Here is a 22,576-nt window from a genome sequence, read left to right as displayed (position 1 = left end):
TACAGGGCTACTGGCCTGGAACGTTCACCACATCGTGGACTGCGCTGACCTGGGAGACTGAAGCTACAAGAGGAAAACTAACGTTACTACTAAAAGACTATTGTAGTGCTGTACAGGGCCCGGGGAGCACCAGACGGACCTAGATATGATTCCCAAATGTATCATCCTGAATGAAACAAACGTCTTCGGTGTTGTGAACGGGGGTGAACACTCTATATGTGTATATGTGTGAGTAAGCAATCGTTCAGGAATGTTGCTAGGGTATGATGTTAGCCCTGTTTACAGTGATTGATAAGGCTTGTAGCTCTGAGTCCGGGACAAAGTGTGTGTCCCAAGGATGTGCTTTGGTCAAAGGTAGTGCACTACATAGGAAACAAGGAGCCATTCGGGACGCATAGTTCTATAGGTGATTTCGAGCCAATTAACGCCCAGTCCCATATTAACCTCGCTGATAATGGCATGGGTTCTTCACTGGAGCTACAGTGGAATGGGAGAGGTTATGATTGGACCATCCGACCCCCCCCCCCCCCCCCAACTAATATCGATGCTGATGAGGCCGTGTCCCCGGTGACTGATTGTGGACACTGTGATGTCATAGTAGGGGAGCGTGGCAGCGCCACGTTGATATGAAAATCAGCCTGGTTGGCAAGCACGCTCGGATACTTTGTGCCGAATCCCAACTCCTAAGATAGTGAAAAGCGGAAAAAAAGCACATAAATAAAGAGAAAGGAGGATGAGACAAAAGAGAGGAGAGCACGTCCATATATCATGGCTCATGCATTTTGTCTGTGCATTTCCATTACAGCCGTTGATGAGGAGAGCTACGGTCCTGGAATTAAAACCCACTCATGCCTGTCTGTCGCTAGCCCGCCTCTCTCTCTCTCTCTTCCTCCCCTATCTCCCCTTCTCTGCACCCTTTCTCAGTCCGCGTCCCCTTTATTATTAACACAGTATAACATATTCTCTTCTGTCTCTGTATATCTCTCACCCCTCCCTCTCTCCCCCTCCCTCTCTTGCTCTCTTTGATTTTGAATATGCTGATTTCCCAGCAAGAGCCTTTGTCGCTCTCCTCGCAATCAGTGGCTCTTTTATTTTTCATTAGCCTTTCACGCCGGTCTCACCAAAGCATCTTTCGAGCTGGGGCTTTCAGTGGTTCACTGAACTCCAGAGAACAGCACAGCTCCCTCCCCAGCCCTCCTCTCTCCTCAGTCTTTATGCTAATAAATAGAGGCACAGACAAATCAGAGCAGAACAGAGCTACAGCCAGACTCACTGTTATTACCCTCAGCTTCTTATAGCTGTGGCCTTCAGCCAAGGTGGCAACACTTTTATTCCACATAATGGTCAGTGCTCTCAGTGGATGTACTCTTTCAGGTAAAGGGAGAGAACATGCTCAACTTGTATCTTCTTGCGTAAACAAGTGAAAGGGTGCTTGGAACAAGTCAAAAACATTTTTGATGTACTCTTAGAGTAGTCCATTCATGTCAAGCACCTGGCAAGGGTAAAAGGCGAAAGGGTGATTCCAACGCCAGCGTAGCCCGATAACATTTGGGGTATCTCAGATTGTTCTGGCCACTTTCATGTATAAACTTAATTGGGAGGGAGGATGTTTGATCTGCTTTTGATATTTGTACCACTTTTTTTTATCATGATGAAAGTGGCCATTTTAGGCCCTTACCTCCTGTAAGTCCCTATGATCCGAGAACTGTACACGATACAGATAACATCTTGGTGACATTATACTGTTCTAACATATGTAGTATGTCTAGATTCAGAAATAAAAATGTTCACATTAATTTATTCAACATGAAATATATTAATAGTAACATCTCAAGAGTACAATTTTGGATTTTGTCTTTTTAAGACATTATTAGGAACAATATACGTACTCTACAAGTACATCACATTTCCAGAGAGGCTGGAAAGTTCTGATCCATTTTATGAGCACCACCATATTTGAGAGCACATAAGAAGTATAATGTCACCAAGATGGTGTCTGTTTCATGTACAGTTCACAGATCATAGGGTCAAACAGAAGGTATGCATAGGTCTAAAAAGCGCCTAAAATGGCCACTTTCATCATTAAAAAAAAAATGTGTGAAACAAATGTACAAAGCAGATCAAAACATCCTTCCTCCCAATGAAGTTTCTATGTCAGAATTGCCAGAACAATCCGAGATACCTAAAATATCTTCGGGCCATCTTGAACTAGCCCCCAACAGACATCTTACCTTACCTTATGTTCGACCCTGTTGCTATGGCTACTGCAATATTTGAAGCTAAACCCCTCCCTCTTTGCAGCAGTTTCTCGCTAGCATACCAACACAGAACGTGCCATATGTGGAGCGGAAGGTAGCCTAGTGGTTCGAGAGGTTAGAGCATTGGGTCAGTAACCGAAAGGTGGCTAGTTTGAATCCCAGAGCCGACAAGTTGAAACATCTGTCGATGTGCCCTTGAGCAAGGCACTTAACCCTGATTGCTCCAGGATTGCCATTGAATGGCAGACCCTGGCTGTGACCCCACTCTCTGAGGGTGACACATTTGTGTTCTAAAGGTTATAAACCTATAAAAGCTCTCAGTTTGAGTTCTCTACTTCCAGCATGTAAACGCAGACTGATCTCACAGAGGCTGTGCTGCGTAGTCATTTCGAAGAGGAGGCGGCACGGACCAATGAGAGCTCAGAGTCGCAGAACAGTACCATGGTTGGATCATTTCTGACAGGTGCAGGGGATTGCCTGGCAAACTGTCATTTCGGAGATGACTTGAGATGGAGGGATTTTAGGCTGTTTGACACCCACCTGTATGGTGACGATGCGTGGCAGGGGCTGGCGAGTGTTGGCACCCCCTTCGATGGCGATGCCGAGGGTGCTGGCACTCTTTGCCACCCTCACTAGTGTGGAGGTGGGCTCCAAGAGACCCGGCTGCAAAAAGACAGAGAGAGAGGGTGGATAACATAACTCAGCTTTTTTACTCAAATATTCACCTTGGAGAGCCTGGTCTGCCTGGTCTGACTATGTACACTTTTCTTTTGCACCTTTGTTACCTATTGGTCCACCCATTCAGTTTGGAACGAATCAACAATTTCCCTTCCACCTAACCACCAATCAGCAATAAGCATAAAGGGACAGGCAGGGGACACGAGAGACCTCTACTGCAGTATGAGATGTGATTGAATGGATGAGAAATCATTGAAAGGACACAGAAATGAATCAATGAGCAAAGAAAGAAAAACAATGTGCACAAAGAGAGAAGAAATCACAGTTAGGATTGAGAACGAGCTCCAAGACAAAGGGAGCAGTGACAGAAGACAACTCGGCTCTATTTCTCCTCTTGTCATCCCTCACTTTCGGCTCCCCCCCATCCATCATCCATCCATCCATTCATCCACCCATCCATCCATTCAACCCTCCATCCATCTCCCTCTTTTCTCTCTCTGTGTCTTCTCTCTTCCCGCTGGTGTGTCCTCCTCACCGGTTTGGTGGGGGTGTCCCCTCCTGCCCCCTGGGGATGTCGTGGGGGGCGTATGCGGGCGGGACGGGGACTGCTTTCCTTGCTGAAACGCCCTGACTCGCCAATGTCCACGCCGCTGTCCTCGCTCAGCGTCTGTCCACTGTCTGACAGCTGGGACAGGTTGGCACCTGGGGGGTGGGGGGATGGGTGCAGGAGGTTAGAGACTGGCACAGGGACACACTCAGGTAGAAACACATACACCCATGAGTACACATAGACATGCACTTCCTCTTATTTGTGTAACCAATCCTTTGCGTCCAAATCAGCTCTCATGGTTTTCCGAGTCCAACTTCCAACCTCCTCCCTTCAGTAATCCTGGCTGTCCCCCATGCCTCTTACCTCGTGCCTGGGGCAGTGACCGCACCTCGTTGACATCAGACTCTGCATTGGGCCTATGGACCTCCACCATGACAAAGTGCTGTTTGTTGGAGCCAGGGGAGGACTTGTCCTGGCTGTGGGTAAGTGGAGGCGGTGCGGATGGGGCAGTGAGCGGCGGCGGAGGGGGTGGAGATGGAGAGGGGGCGGCAGGCTTGGTGGTCCTAGTAGGGGACTGGACTCGGGGGAAGGGGCCTATAGGGTGCTTGTTGACCATGGAGAGCTGGGCAGTTGCCATCTCCTTCTTAGGGGGGGCAGAGGGGTCCTTCTTCGGGGGGACTGAGGGATCCTTTTTGGGGGGGACCTTGGGTGAGGAGGGGGGTCCTTGCTCCCCCCTCTGGTCAATGTGGGGGTTACGGGAGGGGGCGGTGAAGTAGAGCCCAGAATTGGAGGATTCGGAGGAGGGAAGCTTTTTGACCTGGTCCCGTCTGCTGGGGCGTCTCTGCACCCCTGGAGGGGGTGGAGGTTTGAAGGTGGGGGGAGATTCGGACGTGGAGTGCACCTCATCCTAAGGTAAGAGGAGAACAAATAAATTCCATTCCCCTCATCCCACAAAACACTCATATACTATAGCACATCTCATCATTCCACAACACCACACACACACACAAACACACACACCACACAACACACACACACCCACACACACACACACACACACACACAACACACACACACAACACACACACACACAACAACACACACACACACAAACACACACACACACACACACACACACACACACACACACACCACACACACACAACACACACACACACACCAACTGTCACGCCGCCAACTGTAACGCCGCAGAACTCAACACAACTGAATTAGTCAGGCCAGGACTCAGTTATGGTCTTTGTGTAACCTCAGGCTACACCTTCCCAGTCCGCGGCAACAAGCTCTCCCCTCCAACCAAAACCAACGGTGAAATGAACAACGAAAACAGCAACATGAGTGGCCAGAGAATGAATGAAGTGATTGGTAAAAAAAAATGATAAGAGAAAGCAATCAGAACTAACACAAATATGTTCTGGCTGAATGGAGTTCAAGTGTTTTTAAGACTCTTCAAGTCTCTGCTTTCTGTGTCCCACATTACATCGCCTTGGAACCAACACAACCTCCCATCAACATCGGTTACCGTTGCTCTGGTAACGTGGTAGGTAATTATAGCTTTTACCTCAGGTGTCAAACAGAGAACTAGTTCCCTCTTAGTAAGGAGGGAGGAGAAAGAGGAGGAAGAAGAGGAGGAACAGGAAGAAGGTGTGAACTAATATCTGTCTGTAAACAGACTCCTCCACAAGAAAGAAAGGTGATGAGGGTATATATATACACATATAATGTTGTTTATATATATATATATATATATATATATATATATATATATATAAATAATATATATATATATAATATATATATACAGTTCTAGTCAAAAGTTTGGACACTACCTACTCATTCCAGGGTTTTTCTTTATTTTTACTATTTTCTACATTGGAGAAGAATAGTGAAGAAATGAGAACTATGACATAACACATATGGAATCATGTAGTAACCAAAAAAGTGTTAAACAAATCAAAATGTATTTTATATTTGAGATTCTCCAAAGTAGCCACCCTTTGCCTTGATGACAGCTTTGCACTCTTGGCATTCTCTCTACCAGCTTCATGAGGTAGTCACCTGGATTTAATTTCAATTAACAGGTGTGCCTTGTTAAAAGTTAATTTGTGGAATTTCTTTCCTTCGTAATGCATTTGAGCCAATCGGTTGTGTTGTGACAATGTAGGGGTGGTATACAGAAGATAGCCCTATTTGGTAAAAGACCGAGTCCATCATTACTTTAAGACATGAAGTCAGTCACTCTGGAATAGTTCAACAACTTAGAAAGTTTCTCCAAGTGCAGTTGCAAAAACCATCGAGCGCTATGAGGAAACTGGCTCTCATGAGGACCGCCACAGGAAAGGAAGACCCAGAGTTACCTCTACTGCAGAGGATAAGTTCATTAGAATTACCAGCCTCAGAAATTGCAGCCCAAATAAATGCTTCACAGAGTTCAGGTAACAGACACATCTCAACATCAACTGTTCAGAGGAGGCTGCATGAATCAGGTATTCGTGATCGAATTGCTGCAAAGAAATCACTACTAAAGGACACCAATAATAATAAGAGACTTGCTTGGGCCAAGAAACATGAGCAATAGACATTAGACAGGTGGAAATCTGTCCTTTGGTCTGATAAATCCAGATTTGAGATTTTTGGTTCCAACCACTGTGTCTTTGTGAGACGCAGAGTAGGTGAACGGATGATCTCCGCATGTGTGGTTCCCACCGTGAAGCATGGAGGAGGAGGTGTTATGGTGTGGGGGTGCTTTGCTGGTGACACTGTCTGTGATTTATTTAGAATTCAAGGCATACTTATCCAGCATGGCTACCACAGCATTCTGCAGAGATACGCCATCACATTTGGTTTGTGCTTAGTGGGACTATCATTTGTTTTTCAACAGGACAATGACCAAACACACCTCCAGCCTGTGTAAGGGCCATTTGACCAAGGGGAGTGATGGAGTGCTGCAACAGATGACCTGACCTTCACAATCACCCGACCTCAACCCAATTCAGATGGTTTGGGATGAGCTCAGCATATGTGGGAACTCCTTCAAGACTGTTGGAAAAGCATTCCAGGTGAATCTGGTTGAGAGAATGCCAAGAGTGTGCAAAACTGACATCAAGGCAAAGGGTGGCTACTTTGAAGAATCTAAAATCTAAAATATATTTTGATTTCTTTAACACCCATATGTGTTATTTCATAGTTCTGATGTCTTCCCTATTATTCTACAATGTAGAAAATAGTCAATATAAAGAAAAACCCTTGAATGAGTAGGTGTGTCCAAACTTTTGACTGGTACTGTATGTATACTGTCACTCCCTGACCTTAGAGATCCTTTTTATGTCTCTATTTTGTTTTGGTCAGGGTGTGATTTGGGTGGGCATTCTATGTTCTGTAATTCTAGGTTTTGTATTTCTTTGTTTCTGGCTGAGTGTGGTTCCCAATCAGAGACAGCTGTCTATCATTGTCTCTGATTGGGGATCATACTTAGGCTGCCCTTTTCCCTCTTTCTGTGTGGGATCTTATTCTTTGTTTGTGTGCAGGGAGTTTGTACATCGAAGCTGTTCGGTCGTTGTATTCTTTATTGTTTTGTCCTGTTTTAGTTTCACTTCGTGATTAAATTATGTGGAACTCTAAGAACGCTGCGCCTTGGTCTCTTCCTTCCGACGACACCCGTTACATATACTGTATATATATAAAACTGCATATCTGTTGTTTCCTCTCCCTCACTCAGCCTTGTTGTTTTTTGCCCTAACCCTCCATCCCTCCCTCCATCTTCTGCTCTGTCCATCTTAATGAGGTTGTGGGTCTGGGTCTTACTGCAAGGCTCACCAGAGATATGTCAGGCAGCGCATCCAGACTCTCCTGAGTATCCCCCCCATTACTCTCCACCGTACTGTCATTCTGAGAGAGAGAGGGGAAAAGAGAAAGAGGGGGGGGGGGGGCATGAGGGGATAGAGAGAAGAGAGAGCGGAGGGGAGAGAGAGAGAAGAAAGACAGGGAGAGAGCAAGAGAGGAGGGAGAACGAGGGAGAGTACGTGAACAGATGACAAACACAGCTGCTTGTTTATCCCAAAGCAAATGTTGATCCAAATTGCATTTCGTAGGAGTTGTTCCATCTCTCCGTGGGAGGAAAAATAACTCAATATCATTCTAAATCTACCTTCCAATCTCAAAGTTTGGGAGGTAGATATAGAACAAACACACACCTCTTTACCTCTATATCGCACCTTCAAATCTCTAAGCTTGGAACGCAATACCACAGGTGGGTATTCAGCACAGACACACGGCACACAACAAAAAGTGCAAACACACGAATTGAAACCAAAGATATCTGCATGATGTTGTTCACTGTTAGTGAGTTCAGAGCAGCAGTGCCCTTCATTAAACTCTTCCTGTACCAAAACAAAACCCTACCAATTCAGCCTAATTATACACTCACTATTGCCACGGGGAGTACTTACCTCCATCTATCTTGCACATGTGCATGGTGAGAGGAAGCTGTTTATTTATATGTGTTCGTGTGTGACAGAGAGAGAGAGAGAGAGAGTGTGTGTGTGTATGTGAGTGCACACGCATTTGATCAGCTGTCAGTGTGTGTGTGTGTATGTGATTGGGTTTGTGACTGTACACCTCATTTTGTGTCTAGTTGATAAATCCAATGTTTGTGATCTCCCAGACTCACTAATCTCTACAAAACAGTAGCAGCAGCATTCAACTGTGACTCAAGCATAAACAACTATAAGCTGGGCCACAGTCCAGACCACACACATGCACACGCACACACACAAACAAACACATATACACATGCACACACACGAACACACACACATATACACACACAGGTCTGGAGGTCTGGCCTTGTCCATGGTGTACTATGGTAAGACAGCTGCAGCTTATCGCAACTGTCCAGAGTGTATTGAGTCTGTGTGTCTGTGTGTGTGCGCATATGCCTGTGTGTGTGTTTGCACATGCCTTGGTGTGTGTGTGTGTGTGTGTGTGTGTGTGTGTGTGTGTCGTGTGTGTGTGTGTGTGTGGTGTGTGTGTGTGTGTGTGTGTGTGTGTGTGTGTGTGTGGTGTGTGGTGTGTGTGTGTGTGTGGTGTGTACGTGAATGCCTGTGTGTGTGTTTGAGTGTGTGTGTGTTTGAGTGTGACATAGCTAGCTGGTTAATAGTGTTCTCTGGTTTGCGCCCCAGAAGGAGACATCAATAGTGGACAGGCCAGCAGCAGCTTAGTCTGACTGTCTGTAATTACTCCTGCAGAAACAATGTGTGTGTATGCACTGCGAATAGGGAAACACATACACACACATGCATGCAAGCACACACCAGCATGCATGCTCATGTATGCCGAACGCACGCACACTCACATGCGCACATACGCAGACACACACAGTCTTGTTTTACTAACCTTGTGGGGGACACACAATTCAAAATTATATTGTCCCTAACCCCAAAACCTAACCCTACACCTACACCTAACCCTAACTCCTAACCCTAACTCCTAAAACTAATTATAACCTTAACCCTAAACTCCCTAGAAATAGCCTTTTTCATGGTGGGGACCGGCAAAACGTCCCCAATTTGTAAATGTTTTTGGTCCCCACAAGTATATGTCCACACACATACAACACACACAGGGATACACAGAAATGTTCAAAGGACAGTCACATCAACAGAAAAAGTTATATCCATTGTCTTTATGCAACCTGACAAATGAATACAGACTAAAGCACTCCAAACTGTATTCACTTCAAAATTAGAGGCAGAGAATCACTGCAAATCGATGTAAAATAAGAGAATTGGCAACAACTCCTACCTCCATCATATCTATCAACCACAGCAGTCTTTCCTGGGGGTTTGAAAAGGGAGGGGGGAGTCGGGGTTAAACGGAGGAAGTTTCTAGATAAATATGTCTCTTTCATCTCCAGTGAAGGGTTTAGGCCAGGGTTTTAAAAATACGTGGAATTTTCATTGTTGGACATAAAAGACTGTAAAAACACCAGAAAACCAGCTCCAAGTGATTTAAATTTAAGAAATCTGTTCCCAAGTATTCCCACGCATAATAGAGAGACGTGATATTATACAAAGGTAAGCAAGGTTTGAAATAATTATATTTCAGTCAATTTGCAGTCTACAAATTATTTGTAATTATGTTCTGGCCCCCTGTCCATCCGTTCCAGAAAGAAATCGTCCCACGGCTGGATCTAGTTAATGATCCCTGGTTTAAGCCCTTTCCAACTCAGCAGGGGTACAGTGCTCTCATCCCTGACTATGTCCCAAATGGCACCCTATTCCATATTTAGTGCATTACTTTTTAAGGGGCCTGGTCAAAAGTAGTGTACTATATAGGGAATAGAGTGACATTTGGGACACAGCACCTCTGTCCTGCAGAAACCCTTGTCCTTGCCCCATGCACTTCAAGTGCGATATGTCATCCTAACAGCTCTATCCTCTACAACCCATCAAACAGGGACACCTTCAAATCGGTCTGCTTCGAGACAAAAGTGACACCTAAAAATGAGGAGTGACTCAGACTCTCACAGACATACAGACAGACGGATGGACAGACGGCCAGACGGACACGGCAGCCTGACAGACAGACAAACATAGCCAGCCAGAGACAGAGCCAGACAGACAGTTTGGGTCCACTGCGGCCCAGCCTTCCTACCCGTGCTGAGCTGAGGGTGGTGGAGGTCATGTAGCTGGCTGACGAGGAGGCCAGGGTATCTGGGTAGGAAACCATGGAGAGGGAGTCAGGGTGGAGGGCGGCCGCACTGGCACCCCCCTGCCGGGCCTTCAAAGCCTGGATCTCGCGGCGCAGCACCATCCCATCGAAACGCTCCAGATCCTGGGGTGTCACCAGGCCACGCACCTCTGATAGCAGGGAGAACTAAAAGGAGGGTTGGGGGGGGGGGGGGGGGGGACAGGGTTCTAGAGTTTATAGGGAGCTATAACATGCATCAGGAGACCATGAGGAATGCAGACCAACAAACAACACTGTTTTAAGCACTTTACCAATTGTGAATTCAAATACATTTGATAATCATTGTTTTATATGAGGTGCAGGGCAAGGGCATTGACAGAAGACAAGTGGCTTTCTATATTACTGAGAAAAACAGATGTCTGAGCACCACACAAAAAGCCTTAACATAAATCACGGAAAGTCTCACAAAACTTGCCATTCAAGTGATGGATGTACAGAGAAAAGGCAAGCAATCACCATAAGCACTACGAGTGAGGGACACAAGAACCCAACACACGATGCACCTCACAACAACGGACACACGCATGCACACACACACGAACACACGCAAAACACCACGCGGAATTTGTCTTTCTCTGTTAACTTGCACACATGTATGCACACACAATTCTAAGTCTCTCTCTCTCTGCGCTCTGCGTTCTTCTCTCAAACACAAACACGCACACTCACGCACACACACACATACACACACACAAACAAAAGATACCCACACAACACACCCACCACACACCCACCCCAACGCTGTCCTCTCCACAATCACTCCTCACCTTGGCGTGTGTTGTTGAGCAATTCAAACAGGGCACATGACCAGTTTGCTCCACCTCTATGTGTCCGTCTCGGTACTCCTCCACGTAGTAGCCCATGGTCTGCCTCTCTGTCTCCGTCAGCAGGTGGCGGGCCTGTTCCTCCAGCATGGCTCTGCTTTGGTTCACCAGGCTGGACAGGGTCACCTGGGAGCCCGCCACACCCTTATAGAACACCGGCTGGAAGGGGAGGGGGGAGAGGAGGATGGAGTGAGGAGGAGGGTTGTAAAAGGGACAAGGTGAGGGAGAAAGTGTGTGTGTGTGTGTGTATGTGGGTGAGAAGTAGGAAGGTGACACAGGCGAGACCCAGAGGTGAGGGGGGAGGTGTGTGTCAGGCAGGAAATGAGAAATGAGAAACAAAGGGACAGAAAAAGAACAAAGAGAGAGAAACCATGTACATGCATTTGTCATTGCTCATCATCCATCCATCCATCCCACCCACAGCTGGCGTGGAGGGGCCAGAGTACATCAGTCTAACACTGGGCACTAAGGCTCTCATCTCTTCCACAGAACCACAGCCTACTCTATGCAACTGCCCTTCTCATATGCCACTGCCAGCTCAGCCAATCCAATCAATTCACTCAGCGATGGCACCACGGCACTTGAGAACCAGATGAGAATTGTACCCCGAATTCATACATACACACACACTCTCTCTCTCTCTCCTCGCTCTTCCTTGTCCTGTCTTTCTCCCTCTCTTCCTATCTCTCTTTCTCTCGCTCTCTGTATCTCCTCACAAGCAGCTTTTCTTTAATTAACTCCTTAATCAAAGACATCACTTCAAAGTCACCAGCCGCAAGGCTATGTGTAAGAGAGAGAAAGAGAAAAAAAGATGGGGAGAGGGAGAGGAGAGAAGAGAGAGAAGAGAGTGAAAGAGGAAAGAGAGAGAGAGAGAGATATGGGGAGAGAGAGTGAGAGAGAGAGAGAGAGAGGATAGGGAGGGAAGGAAGGAGAGAGGGGAAACTCACCCTCCTCCCCCACCTGCCCCAGACTCCTCATCCCAAACTCTTAACCACTCTCATTCGTCTGTGTTAGCCACCAGGTCTGGAGGAGTGAGGTGTTGCAGCCTTTGCCAAATATAAGTCCCTACCCCAAGGTGAAGCCACACTTAGGCAGTATCCTAATTAACTCTATGCTTACAACAAGCATTTACCTGAAGAATCCTATTGAAAAGTGCACATTGGTTGTGTCCCAAATGGCACCCTGATCCCCATAGAGCCCTGGTCAAAAGTAGTGCACTATGTAGGGAATAGGGTGCCATTTGGGACACAGCCTGAGAGTATAGTTCAAACCTACAAGGTGTAAGAACAATAAATCCCTTAATGACAACTTATTTGATGGTTGTTAGGACATGTATGATGCCAACGATAATAATTAAAGAGATTAGCCTCTGAGACCCAGTTCTAACCTGTATCCCATGTTAAACTAAGACTCACAGGCTGACTACACCGTTTGCGTCACGTGCGCGAGCGTTGCAAAATACATTTAAAAATCTATATTATTCAATTATTGCACCCACACTGCTCGCGCGCGCCAACGAGCGTCTGTGTTGCCAAGGGCTAAAATAGAAGTCAGTTCTATTTGTGACGCAGATCGCGCTGCAAGTCCTGCCTCTCCCATCTCCTCATTGGTTTATAAAAGCAGGTACTGTGGCGGAAGAATCAGAATTAGTTGGGTAACATAGATAATTAAGATGTCTTATCTGCATAATATGCTTATGTGATATACTTGTTATTAGAATGTATCCCTTCGGACTCTGGTGTTGGCAGTTGCACTTCTTCCCTCAGCTGGGGCTCAGTCACCTGGGGCCCAGAGAGGGGAGAGGTCAGGCTTGTCTTTCACATGTCCCTGGTGCTATGCAGAATATCAGAAAGGGAAGAGGACAGGAGGGAACATTGTCTTCATATGTGAATGCGTCTACCTATTCTTAAACCATGTGAAGGGATGGCATAATTAATGGGGAACCAATTACTTGTCTCCACAATGTCTGTGCGCCAGTCACTCCCTCCATTGGCATTGGGGGATGTGTGTGGTAGTGTCTGAAACCATTGTATGTCATCTCTGATGGTGCACTTATCCTGGGTTAGTGTATGACCTAGAGGCTCACTCCCCTCAGTGAGCTTGTCAAGGCGTGTGGTTAAGAAGGGGTTTTACATGAGATGGGTGTATCTGGAGTTGACAATTGATTTATGCCATTGGATGAGTTGGTGTTTTTGTGCTATGAAGTACCAGGAACGGGATTGGAACCTCGTCTTAGGGACCAAACTGAACGATAATTTATAGCGAATGCTATCTGGCTACGGGATACTCCTTTCTCATTTAAAAAGTCTCCCCTTGTGACTCGTTCCAAACATCTGTGGTTTGTTATGTAGACTAGGGGGTGGATCTTTGCTATGAAAGATCTCAGTAACCTTTATGTTGCCGCTCTCAACGGATCATCAGAAACGGTGATTCGTCGACAAGCCATTGCTATTGCAAAGCTCTCACTATTAAAGATTTAGTTTAAGTATAACTCTGACTTGTGTGATAAGTTTGTCTCTCCTCATTTGATAGTAAAGAAATTAACCACCACAGTACCCACGTGCCATCTCCTCATTGGTTATACGAACGTGGGTAACTGAAAGACGAACGTGGTCGGTGGCGGTAATGCACCTAATTTATGAAAGTTGCCAATCGCAATATAAAGTCCAGAGAAGAAAAAGCCTGGAAGGAGGAGAGATGACTAGAAACGATTCGGTTGACCGTTTTATTATGTGGATTAATTGTCGGAGTAGAGGACCTTGTGCATTTCAGGTAGAATACCAACTCAATGTTTATATCCCAGGACAAATTAGCTAGCAACAGCAAGCTATCTAAATAGGACAAATTAGCTAGCAAGTGCAAGCTAGCTAGCAGAATTGCCATAAATGTTTAATGCTTTTCGACCTGTCCCCAAATTAATGTAATTGGTTCAGAGTTTGTTTTGATATTTTAACCTGCGTGTCGTTATCGCGTTTAGTGTGAGGGGACAAAATAAATGTATGCACGATGGCGCACGATGGTGCACGCGCGCAGCCGGTTTGGGTTCCGTATCAGATCTAACCTGTATCCCATGTTAAACTAAGACTCAGTTCTAACCTGTATCCCATGTTAAACTAAGATTCAGATCTAACCTGTATCCCATTGTTAAAACTAAGATTCAGATCTAACCTGCTATCCCATGGTAAACTAAGACTCAGATCTAACGTATCCCAGTTAATAAGATTCAGATCAACTGTATCCCATGTTAAACTAAGATTCAGATCTAACCTGTATCCCATGTTAAACTAAGACTCAGATCTAACCTGTATCCCATGTTAAACTAAGACTCAGATCTAACCTGTAGCCCATGTTAAACTAAGACCCATTAATAAATAATTATTCAAATACTACAATGGCCAGTGTGCTGCTGGATTCTGTCTGCATGCCAAATGGCACCCTATTCCCTATGTAGTGCACTACTTTTGACCAGGGCCCATAGAGCTCTGGTCAAATCTTGTGCACTATGTTGGAAATAGGGTGCCATTAGGGACACACACGGGGTCTTTGCCAATTCTCCATTCTGCCAGACAAGATGACGGCTCACTTTACCAAAGGCATCAACTACAAGCACCACTGACACCATTCCAATGACTACCCAGAGAGAGGGATAGGACCAAAACAAGACAAGACGAGATGGAGACCAGACAGGTCCAATTCACACCACTGCACTGTCTAGCACTCTGTTGTAGATCAATGTTGTAGATCAATGTAGATCAATGCACTTTGATAGTAGGATCAAAGTGCTTATATTAAACTTCATGACACTGCTACCAGGGCCGTAAATACATATGAGAACACCCAGGTCCAGACCTCAACTATTTTAAATGTGGGGACTCAGTTGGGGTCTTAACTTCCTCTTGAGGGCTAGAATAGTAGAATACACATGGTTGCAATTTCGAAAGTTAGTTGTGCATCAGCGGTTTTCCTCTTGTTATATGTCACCCACTCAATTAGCCCATGGCAGTAGATTTTTAGATACAGTTGAAGTTTACATACACTCGTTTTTTTAACCAGTCCCCAAATTTCTTGTTAACAAACTATAGTTTTGGCAAGTCGGTTAGGACATTACTTTGTGCATGACACAAGTCATTTTTCCAACAATTGTTTATAGACAGATTATTTCACTTGTAATTCACTGTATCACAATTCCAGTGGGTCAGAAGTTTAAATACACTAAGTTGACTGGGCCTTTAAACAGCTTGGAAAATTCCAGAAAATGATGTCATGGCTTTAGAAGCTTCTTATAGGCTGATTGACATCATTTGAGTCAATTGGAGGTGTACCTGTGAATGTATTTCAAGGCCTACCTTCAAACTCAGTGCCACTTTGCTTGACATCATGGGAAAATCAAAAGAAATCAGCCAAGACCTCAGAAAAAAGAATTGTAGACCCCCACAAGTCTGCTTCATCCTTGGGAGCAATTTCCAAACACCTGAAGGTACCACGTTCATCTTTACAAACAATAGTACGCAAGTATAAACACCATGGGACCACGCAGCTGTCACACCGCTCAGGAAGGAGACGCGTTCTGTCTCCTAGAGATGAACATACTTTGGTGCGAAAAGTGCAAATCAATCCAGAACAACAGCAAAGGACCTTGTGAAGATGCTGGAGGAAACAGGACAAACGTATCTAATCCACTGTGAACGAGTCCTATACTGACATTAACCTGAAAGGCCGCTCAGCAAGGAAGAATCACTGCTCCAAAACCGCCATAAAAAAGCCAGACTACAGTTTAAAACTGCACATGGGGACAAAGATCGTACTTTCTGGAGAAATGTCCTCTGGTCTGATGAAACAAAAATAGAACTGTTTGCCATAATGACTATTGTTATGTTTGGAGGAAAAAGGGGGAGGCTTGCAAGCCGAAGAACACAATCCAACCGTGAAGCACGGGGGTGGCAGCATCATGTTGTGGGGGTGCTTTGCTGCAGGAGGACTGGTGCACTTCACAAAATAGATGGAATCATGAGGCAGGACAATTATTTGGATATATTGAAGCAACAGCTCAAGACTTCAGTGAGGAAGTTAATGCTTGGTCGCAAATGGGTCTTCCAAATAGACAATGACCCCAAGCAATACTAAAAAGTTGTGGCAAAATGGCTTAAGGACAACAAAGTCAAAGGTATTGGAGTGGCCATCAAAAAGCCCTGACCTCAATCCCATAGAACATTTGTGGGCAGACTGAAAAAGCGTGTGCGAGCAAGGAGGCATACAAACCTGACTCAGTTACACGAAGCTCTGTCTGGAGGAATGGGCCAAAAATTTACCACAACTTATGTGGGAAGCTTGTGGAAGGCTACCAAAACATTTGACCCAAGTTAAACAATTTAAAGGCCATGCTACCAAATACTAATTGAGTGTATGTAAACTTCTGACCCACTGGGAATGTGAAGAAAGAATAAAAAGCTGAATATAAATCATTCACTCTACTATTATTCCTGACATTTCACATTCTTAATATAAAGTGGTGATCCTAACTGACTAAGACAGGGAATTTTTACTAGGATTAAATGTCAGGAATTGTGAAAAACTGAGTTTAAATGTATTTGGCTAAGGTGTATGTAAACTTCCGACTTCAACTGTAGTTAGCTTGCTAGACTAACTAGACTAATTTATCTAAACTTGTAGTAATCATAGTGAATTACCGACCGGGCACGGAGGGTACATGCCCATGGGCCCTGACTCTAGGGTGCCCATCATATTTAATATCATCATTAAACACGACATCTCATGAACAAATTGTAGAATTACAGGAATATTAGCTTAAAACTGCAAAAATGATCCCCAGCCCATGGCAAAGTGTGTTTTTATCGTACTTTTTCTGCAAACAGATCCTACTGTACGTAATTAAATTATAGATTTGAATCCCATGCTGAGATAGATGGAGTTAATTTGTTAGCGGCTATTGTATAGCTAATAGGCTAGATGTTTGTTGATCGACTGAGGTGAATGGAGCTACAGCAATCAAATGTGATAATGGTTGGGGTAGTTTTTTTTGCTGTTATTCCAAATAATTTTTTTTGTTTTAATATGTAAAGAAATGTAGTAAATGAGCTTAACTTTCTTAAAATGTCTTGGATGGGGGGTTACGGCCCTGACTGGCACTAAAAGTACTGGATGGGGGAAAGCAACATACCTGCAGATCTAGTGAGAACTAAGAAATGGAATGAACTAGGGACGTGGGAAGGGTGTTTAGTCTATTTCCCTGCCTGTCCTAGCCTCTCTGTCCCAGTATGTGTAACGGATGTGAAATGGCTAGCTAGTTAGCGGGTACGCGCTAGAGTTAAGCCTGTTTTTCAATTCAGTTACGTCACTTGCTCTGAAACCTAGATGTAGTGGTGCCCCTTGCTCTGCAAGGGCCGCGGCTTTTGTGGAGCGATGGGTAACGACGCTTCGTGGGTCTCAGTTGTTGATGTGTGCAGAGGGTCCCTGGTTCGCGCCCGGGTATGGGCGAGGGGACGGTTTAAAGTTATACTGTTACATATGGACTGTACCAGGACACACCGATGCTGCCTGACACCACTCAGCACAGTCCCTAGTGACAATGACAACTCTCTCTGTTTCCTCACGCTCAGTGTTTTTGGAGAAATTAGAACATTATCTTTCACACATCCAAGGCTGCAGCTCAGGGATTTATAATGACAGAGGAAGAGGAGGAGGAAGAGGTGAGGAGAGTTTTCACCGGGGTAAGAAAAATGTCCACGCAAAGGGAGGACAAATCGATTTCACATGATGTGGGACAGATTAGGTGTGACCTTGGAAGGCATACCTCCAGGTATTAAACCCTATCCCTACAGAGAGTGGGACCCAGCAGACACGTATGTAATGGAGTGGTATCAGGCCCAGGGACACATTCTCTAGTCTAGAATCCTTAAACCATGCTATACATTTCAAACCTCTTCCAATTTCACCACATGTCGAAAACAAGCCCAAACAGTTGATTTACAGTAAAAAATGAAAAAAAAATGAAATGTTCTTGTGGCTGAGCGTCTAAAGCTAGGCAGTTATCACATTCACACTGGGCATTTTAGATGGTAGGCCATTAGTGTATTGATTGACATTCATCTTTCCCACAGGGGAATGCCTGCTGATTAAATCACTTTACCAGACCACAGCTCTCCTTAATCCAATCCGATAGAGAAATTAAAGGACTATTGTTTCATAGCAATAACCATCAAGCTAGTGTACTGGACTGGAGCATCTTGGACCCCCTGCTAAACCATGCAGAATCAAACTCACTCTGTGTCCCAAATGGCACCATGCAGAATCAAACTCTCTCTGTGTCCCAAATGGCACCAAAGCTGTGTAGTGCACTACTTTTAATAACCAGGTCAAAATGTGTGATTTGGGACATATTCCCAGTCTCACTCTTCATCCTCCTGCACATATCACTGACCACCACAGAAGTGAAATCAACCTCTGACCTAGCAATTAAAGGTGCACTATGCAGAAATCGTGACGCCATTTTCCTGATTGATCAAATTCGAATAGTTTGCCTAATTTCAGTTTGTATGACAAAACAATCAAGTATTATGCAGAGAATCATTGTACCATCTAAAAAATATATTATATATTATTTTCCATAATAAAAACATTGTATGTTCAGCTGTTTGAGGCTGGTGTACAAAACCAAAAATAAAAGATGCAAAAATTTAACTTAAGAACATGAAGCATAGAAATAGTGCACTTAGAACAGGTCTACCACTTCTTAGACTTGCTTTCGATGAGAATGACAGATCTATAATTCCCATCACTACATATTGCATCTTTAAGCGTTAGAGTCAACTTCATCAGAGGGATGAGCTCTTACCTAGCTATACCGAGGGGCAACTTATCTGTGTGACTGTCACGGAGGAGCAGTGAGCCCCTGGAGCCACACAATGGCTACATCCTGGTACTAAACACACAAACTATTGATCCCCCTGAGGTGGGGGTAAGGGTCAAGGTGGGGGGAGGGTGGTCTGGAGTGTGGATGTGTGTGTGTGTGTGTGTGTGTGTTTGTGTGTGTGTGTGTGTGTGTGTGTGTGTGTGTGGTGTGTGTGTGTGTGTGGTGTGTGTGTGTGTGTGTGTGTGTGTGGTCTGGTCATATGTGTGTGCGTTCCATCTGTTCCATTGTCAGATGTAACGGAACAATCCAGCATGCTATCTTCTCACTGATTGTGTGAGCTTCTCCAATCGATGGCTGAAACGGAGAGAATCGTGTGTAAAAGCGTATCCACCTCTACAATCTAATTGTAAGACAACTTGTCATTCTTTAGACAAGGTTTCTTTGGGGAAAAGCTATTAGCCAATAATAGCGTGTCAAAATCAATTAGAGCATAGCCACTGATTGGGTATCCCATCCATTCACCATGAAAATGAAAGGGGTCATATGCCCTGATCCTTTGCTATGAGACTTTTGCCGTGCTGAACCGTGCCGGTTTGCCGGTTCAAACTCATTTTTAATTAATTAGCTTATCGGTCCATTCTGGCCTTTTGGCTCTATTAAAAAGAGAGGGATGGAGGAAGGGAAAGAGGGATGTGGAGGGACGAACAACAGTCCCCTCTATAACCAGTGTGATGGACTGAATCAAGGTGGAGGACAGAGAAGGGTGTGGAGAGGACGACAGTTCTCGGCTTGTTAAGATGTCATCATCTTGCTGTATCTTCGACAGCTGAAATGATGTTGAGAGCTGAGAGCGTGTCGACGGCTGATACGAGGTTGGGGCGGATGGATATTACACTTTACTGAGTGTTCTCCCTGTTCATATTGAACAGCTCGAAGCTATTAACACAGTGCATTAACAGCCTTCTCAGTAACAGCTCTCAGACTGCACCGCCATGCTGCCCGCTTGCATGTATTACAGCTAGCTCTGGCATGGTAGCAACTGGCTAAGGGTACACTTTGGAAACGTATTGAAACTCCCTCCCTCTTCAGTAAGAATTGCCCTCCTTATCTACTCCATCTCGTTCCAGTTCTCCCTTCCTCTGTTTCTCTTCATCATTCTCTCTCTCTCTGAAGAGTGCCCTGTGTTTTTGTTACTTCAAAAATCCCTTTAAGAGCGTCAGCCACAGATTGCCAATTACTTGAAAGCAAGGTGTTTAAGTTAGATTGAAGGAGCTCAGAGATGTCTGGAGGGGTGAGCAGAGCTGGAGGTTTCTCTCTGCACAACAATTACCATCACTACAGTAAACCAGTCATCGGGGTCAGAAGAGACCTCACCTATCCACACACCACAACACACCAACACACACACACACCACACACCACACCACACACACACACACACACACACACACACACACACACACACACACACACACACACACACACACAAGGCCAGAGGCTACAATGGGGATTAACCCTGCTCTGCCTGGGTGTATTTGATTGATTTGACAGGCAGTCCATAAAACAACACTGACATTGGGTCTGACATCTATCCTCCGTCTGACAGAGTGACAGATAATGGCTTCAGGTCATATCACAGAACCGCTGAATGAACCTTGGATGTCCAACAACATCCCAACAGAGTTAGTTTTTTTTGTTTTGTTAATGAAACCAATGTCCTGCCTGTCTTTTTTGGGGGGGTCAGTTCAACCCTAGTCACAACCATAATCATTTGTATTTCTATGATCACAACCCTATGGCTGATGATGACATCACCATGCTTTGACTAACACTAGTCAATTCTCTGCATTTGCCTGAACTAATGACGTGCTGTATATGTGTTAAAACGCTAGCCTGAGGCTCTGCGCTCTGCACAGGCAGACATGACACAAGAGCTTTCTGGGGGTGAGAGGGCTCAGGAAAAGCCTGCTGGCTATTCACTAGTGGGACTCTGAATCTGTGTCCCAGATGACACTGTGTTCCCTACATAGTGCACTACTTTTGATTATGGCCCATAGGAATCTGGAGACAAGTATTTCATGTAGATTGTTTAGGATGGTTTGACCCAGGAAATCAAAGAAAACCAAATACATCCCATTTGAGTGATGCCCTTTTCAGGAGATAGTAGGCTTCACTGGAGCACGGACACTGTGCAGATAACACGCTTTCTCTGTTTACACACGCACATATGCACACACATACGTACGCATGCACACCTACACGGAACAAGTGTTATGCTCCCCTCCCTCTCCTCTCCTCTCCCTGTCACGCCCTGATCTGTTTCACCTGTCCTTGTGCTTGTCTCCACCCATTCCAGGTGGCGCCCATCTTCCCCACTTATCCTCTAGGTATTTATACCTGTGTTTTCGGTCTGTCTGTGCCAGTTCCTCTTGTTTGCCAAGTTTACCAGCATTTTGTCCTGTCAGCTCCTGTCTTTTCCCAGCCTCTCTTTATCTCGTCCCCCTGGTTTTTGACTCTTGCCTGTCCTGTACCTGCCCGCCTGACCACTCTGCCTGTCCCTGAGTCTGCCTGCCGTCCAGTACCTTTGCTCCACCTCTGGATTACTGAACTCTGCCTGACCCTGACCCTGACCCTGCCTGCCGTCCTGTACCTTTGCTCCTACTCTAGATTATCGACCCCTGCCTGCCTTGACCTGTCGTTTGCCTGCCCCTGTTACAATAAACATTGTTACTTCACACAGTCTGCACTTGGGTCTTACCTTGATACCTGATACTCCCCCTCTTCTAAGCCATTATAAAGGACTGTACTGTCATAGTATCTGGGTTGTCATGCAGGGTATCACTTCTATGGAAATATATTTTTTTTTTTACATATGAACCACTATTGTTTTCACTATATATTTTACCTCTTGGTGATGTCATTTGGAAACATAATGTTAACTTTCACTGCTATGCGGATGACACACAGCTGTACATTTCGATGAAACATGGTGAAGCTCCAAAATTGCCCTCCCTGGGAGCCTGTGTTTCAGACATAAGGAAGTGGATGGCGGCAAATTTTCTACTTTTAAACTCGGACAAAACAGAGATGCTTGTTCTAGGTCCCAAGAAACAAAGAAATCTTCTGTTGAATCTGACAATTAATCTTGATGGTTGTACAGTCGTCTCAAATAAAACTGTGAAGGACCTCGGCGTACTCTGGACCCTGATCTCTCTTTTGACGAACATATCAAGACTATTTCAAGGACAACTTTTTTCCATCTACGTAACATCGCAAAAATCAAAAACTTTCTGTCCAAAAATGATGCAGAAAAATGTATCCATGCTTTTGTCACTTCTAGGTTAGGCTACTGCAATGCTCTACTTTCTGGCTACCCGGATAAAGCACTAAATAAACTTCAGTTAGTGCTAAATACGGCTGCTAGAATCTTGACTAGAACCAAAATATTTGATCATATTACTCCAGTGCTATCCTCTCTACACTGGCTTCCTGTTAAGGCAAGGGCTAATTTCAAGGTTTTACTGCTAACCTACAAAGCATTACATGGGCTTGCTCCTACCTATCTTTCCGATTTGGTCCTGCCGTACATACCTACACGTACGCTAAGGTCACAAGACGCAGGCCTCCT

The 22,576-nt window shown here is 45.0% G+C and overlaps 1 protein-coding gene across 1 annotated transcript in view; it reads right to left on the bottom strand.

The window, feature by feature from the left end:
- Positions 1-22,576, bottom strand: part of LOC111964506 (whirlin-like) — a 71,613-nt gene that overhangs the window by 1,423 nt on the left and 47,614 nt on the right. Inside the window, exons 4-9 of the mRNA XM_070443747.1 lie at positions 11,022-11,237; positions 10,159-10,380; positions 7,321-7,392; positions 3,850-4,393; positions 3,472-3,638; positions 2,799-2,921 (exon numbers count right to left, since the gene is read on the bottom strand). Coding sequence (XP_070299848.1) covers positions 2,799-2,921; positions 3,472-3,638; positions 3,850-4,393; positions 7,321-7,392; positions 10,159-10,380; positions 11,022-11,237 — 1,344 coding nt within the window. The remainder of the gene's footprint in view (positions 1-2,798; positions 2,922-3,471; positions 3,639-3,849; positions 4,394-7,320; positions 7,393-10,158; positions 10,381-11,021; positions 11,238-22,576) is intronic.

Source organism: Salvelinus sp. IW2-2015, linkage group LG5, assembly GCF_002910315.2.
Source record: "Salvelinus sp. IW2-2015 linkage group LG5, ASM291031v2, whole genome shotgun sequence".
Classification (NCBI taxonomy): Eukaryota; Metazoa; Chordata; class Actinopteri; order Salmoniformes; family Salmonidae; genus Salvelinus; species Salvelinus sp. IW2-2015.
Note: the sequence above shows the minus strand (reverse complement) of the source record. Positions and strands in the feature narration are given on the sequence as shown.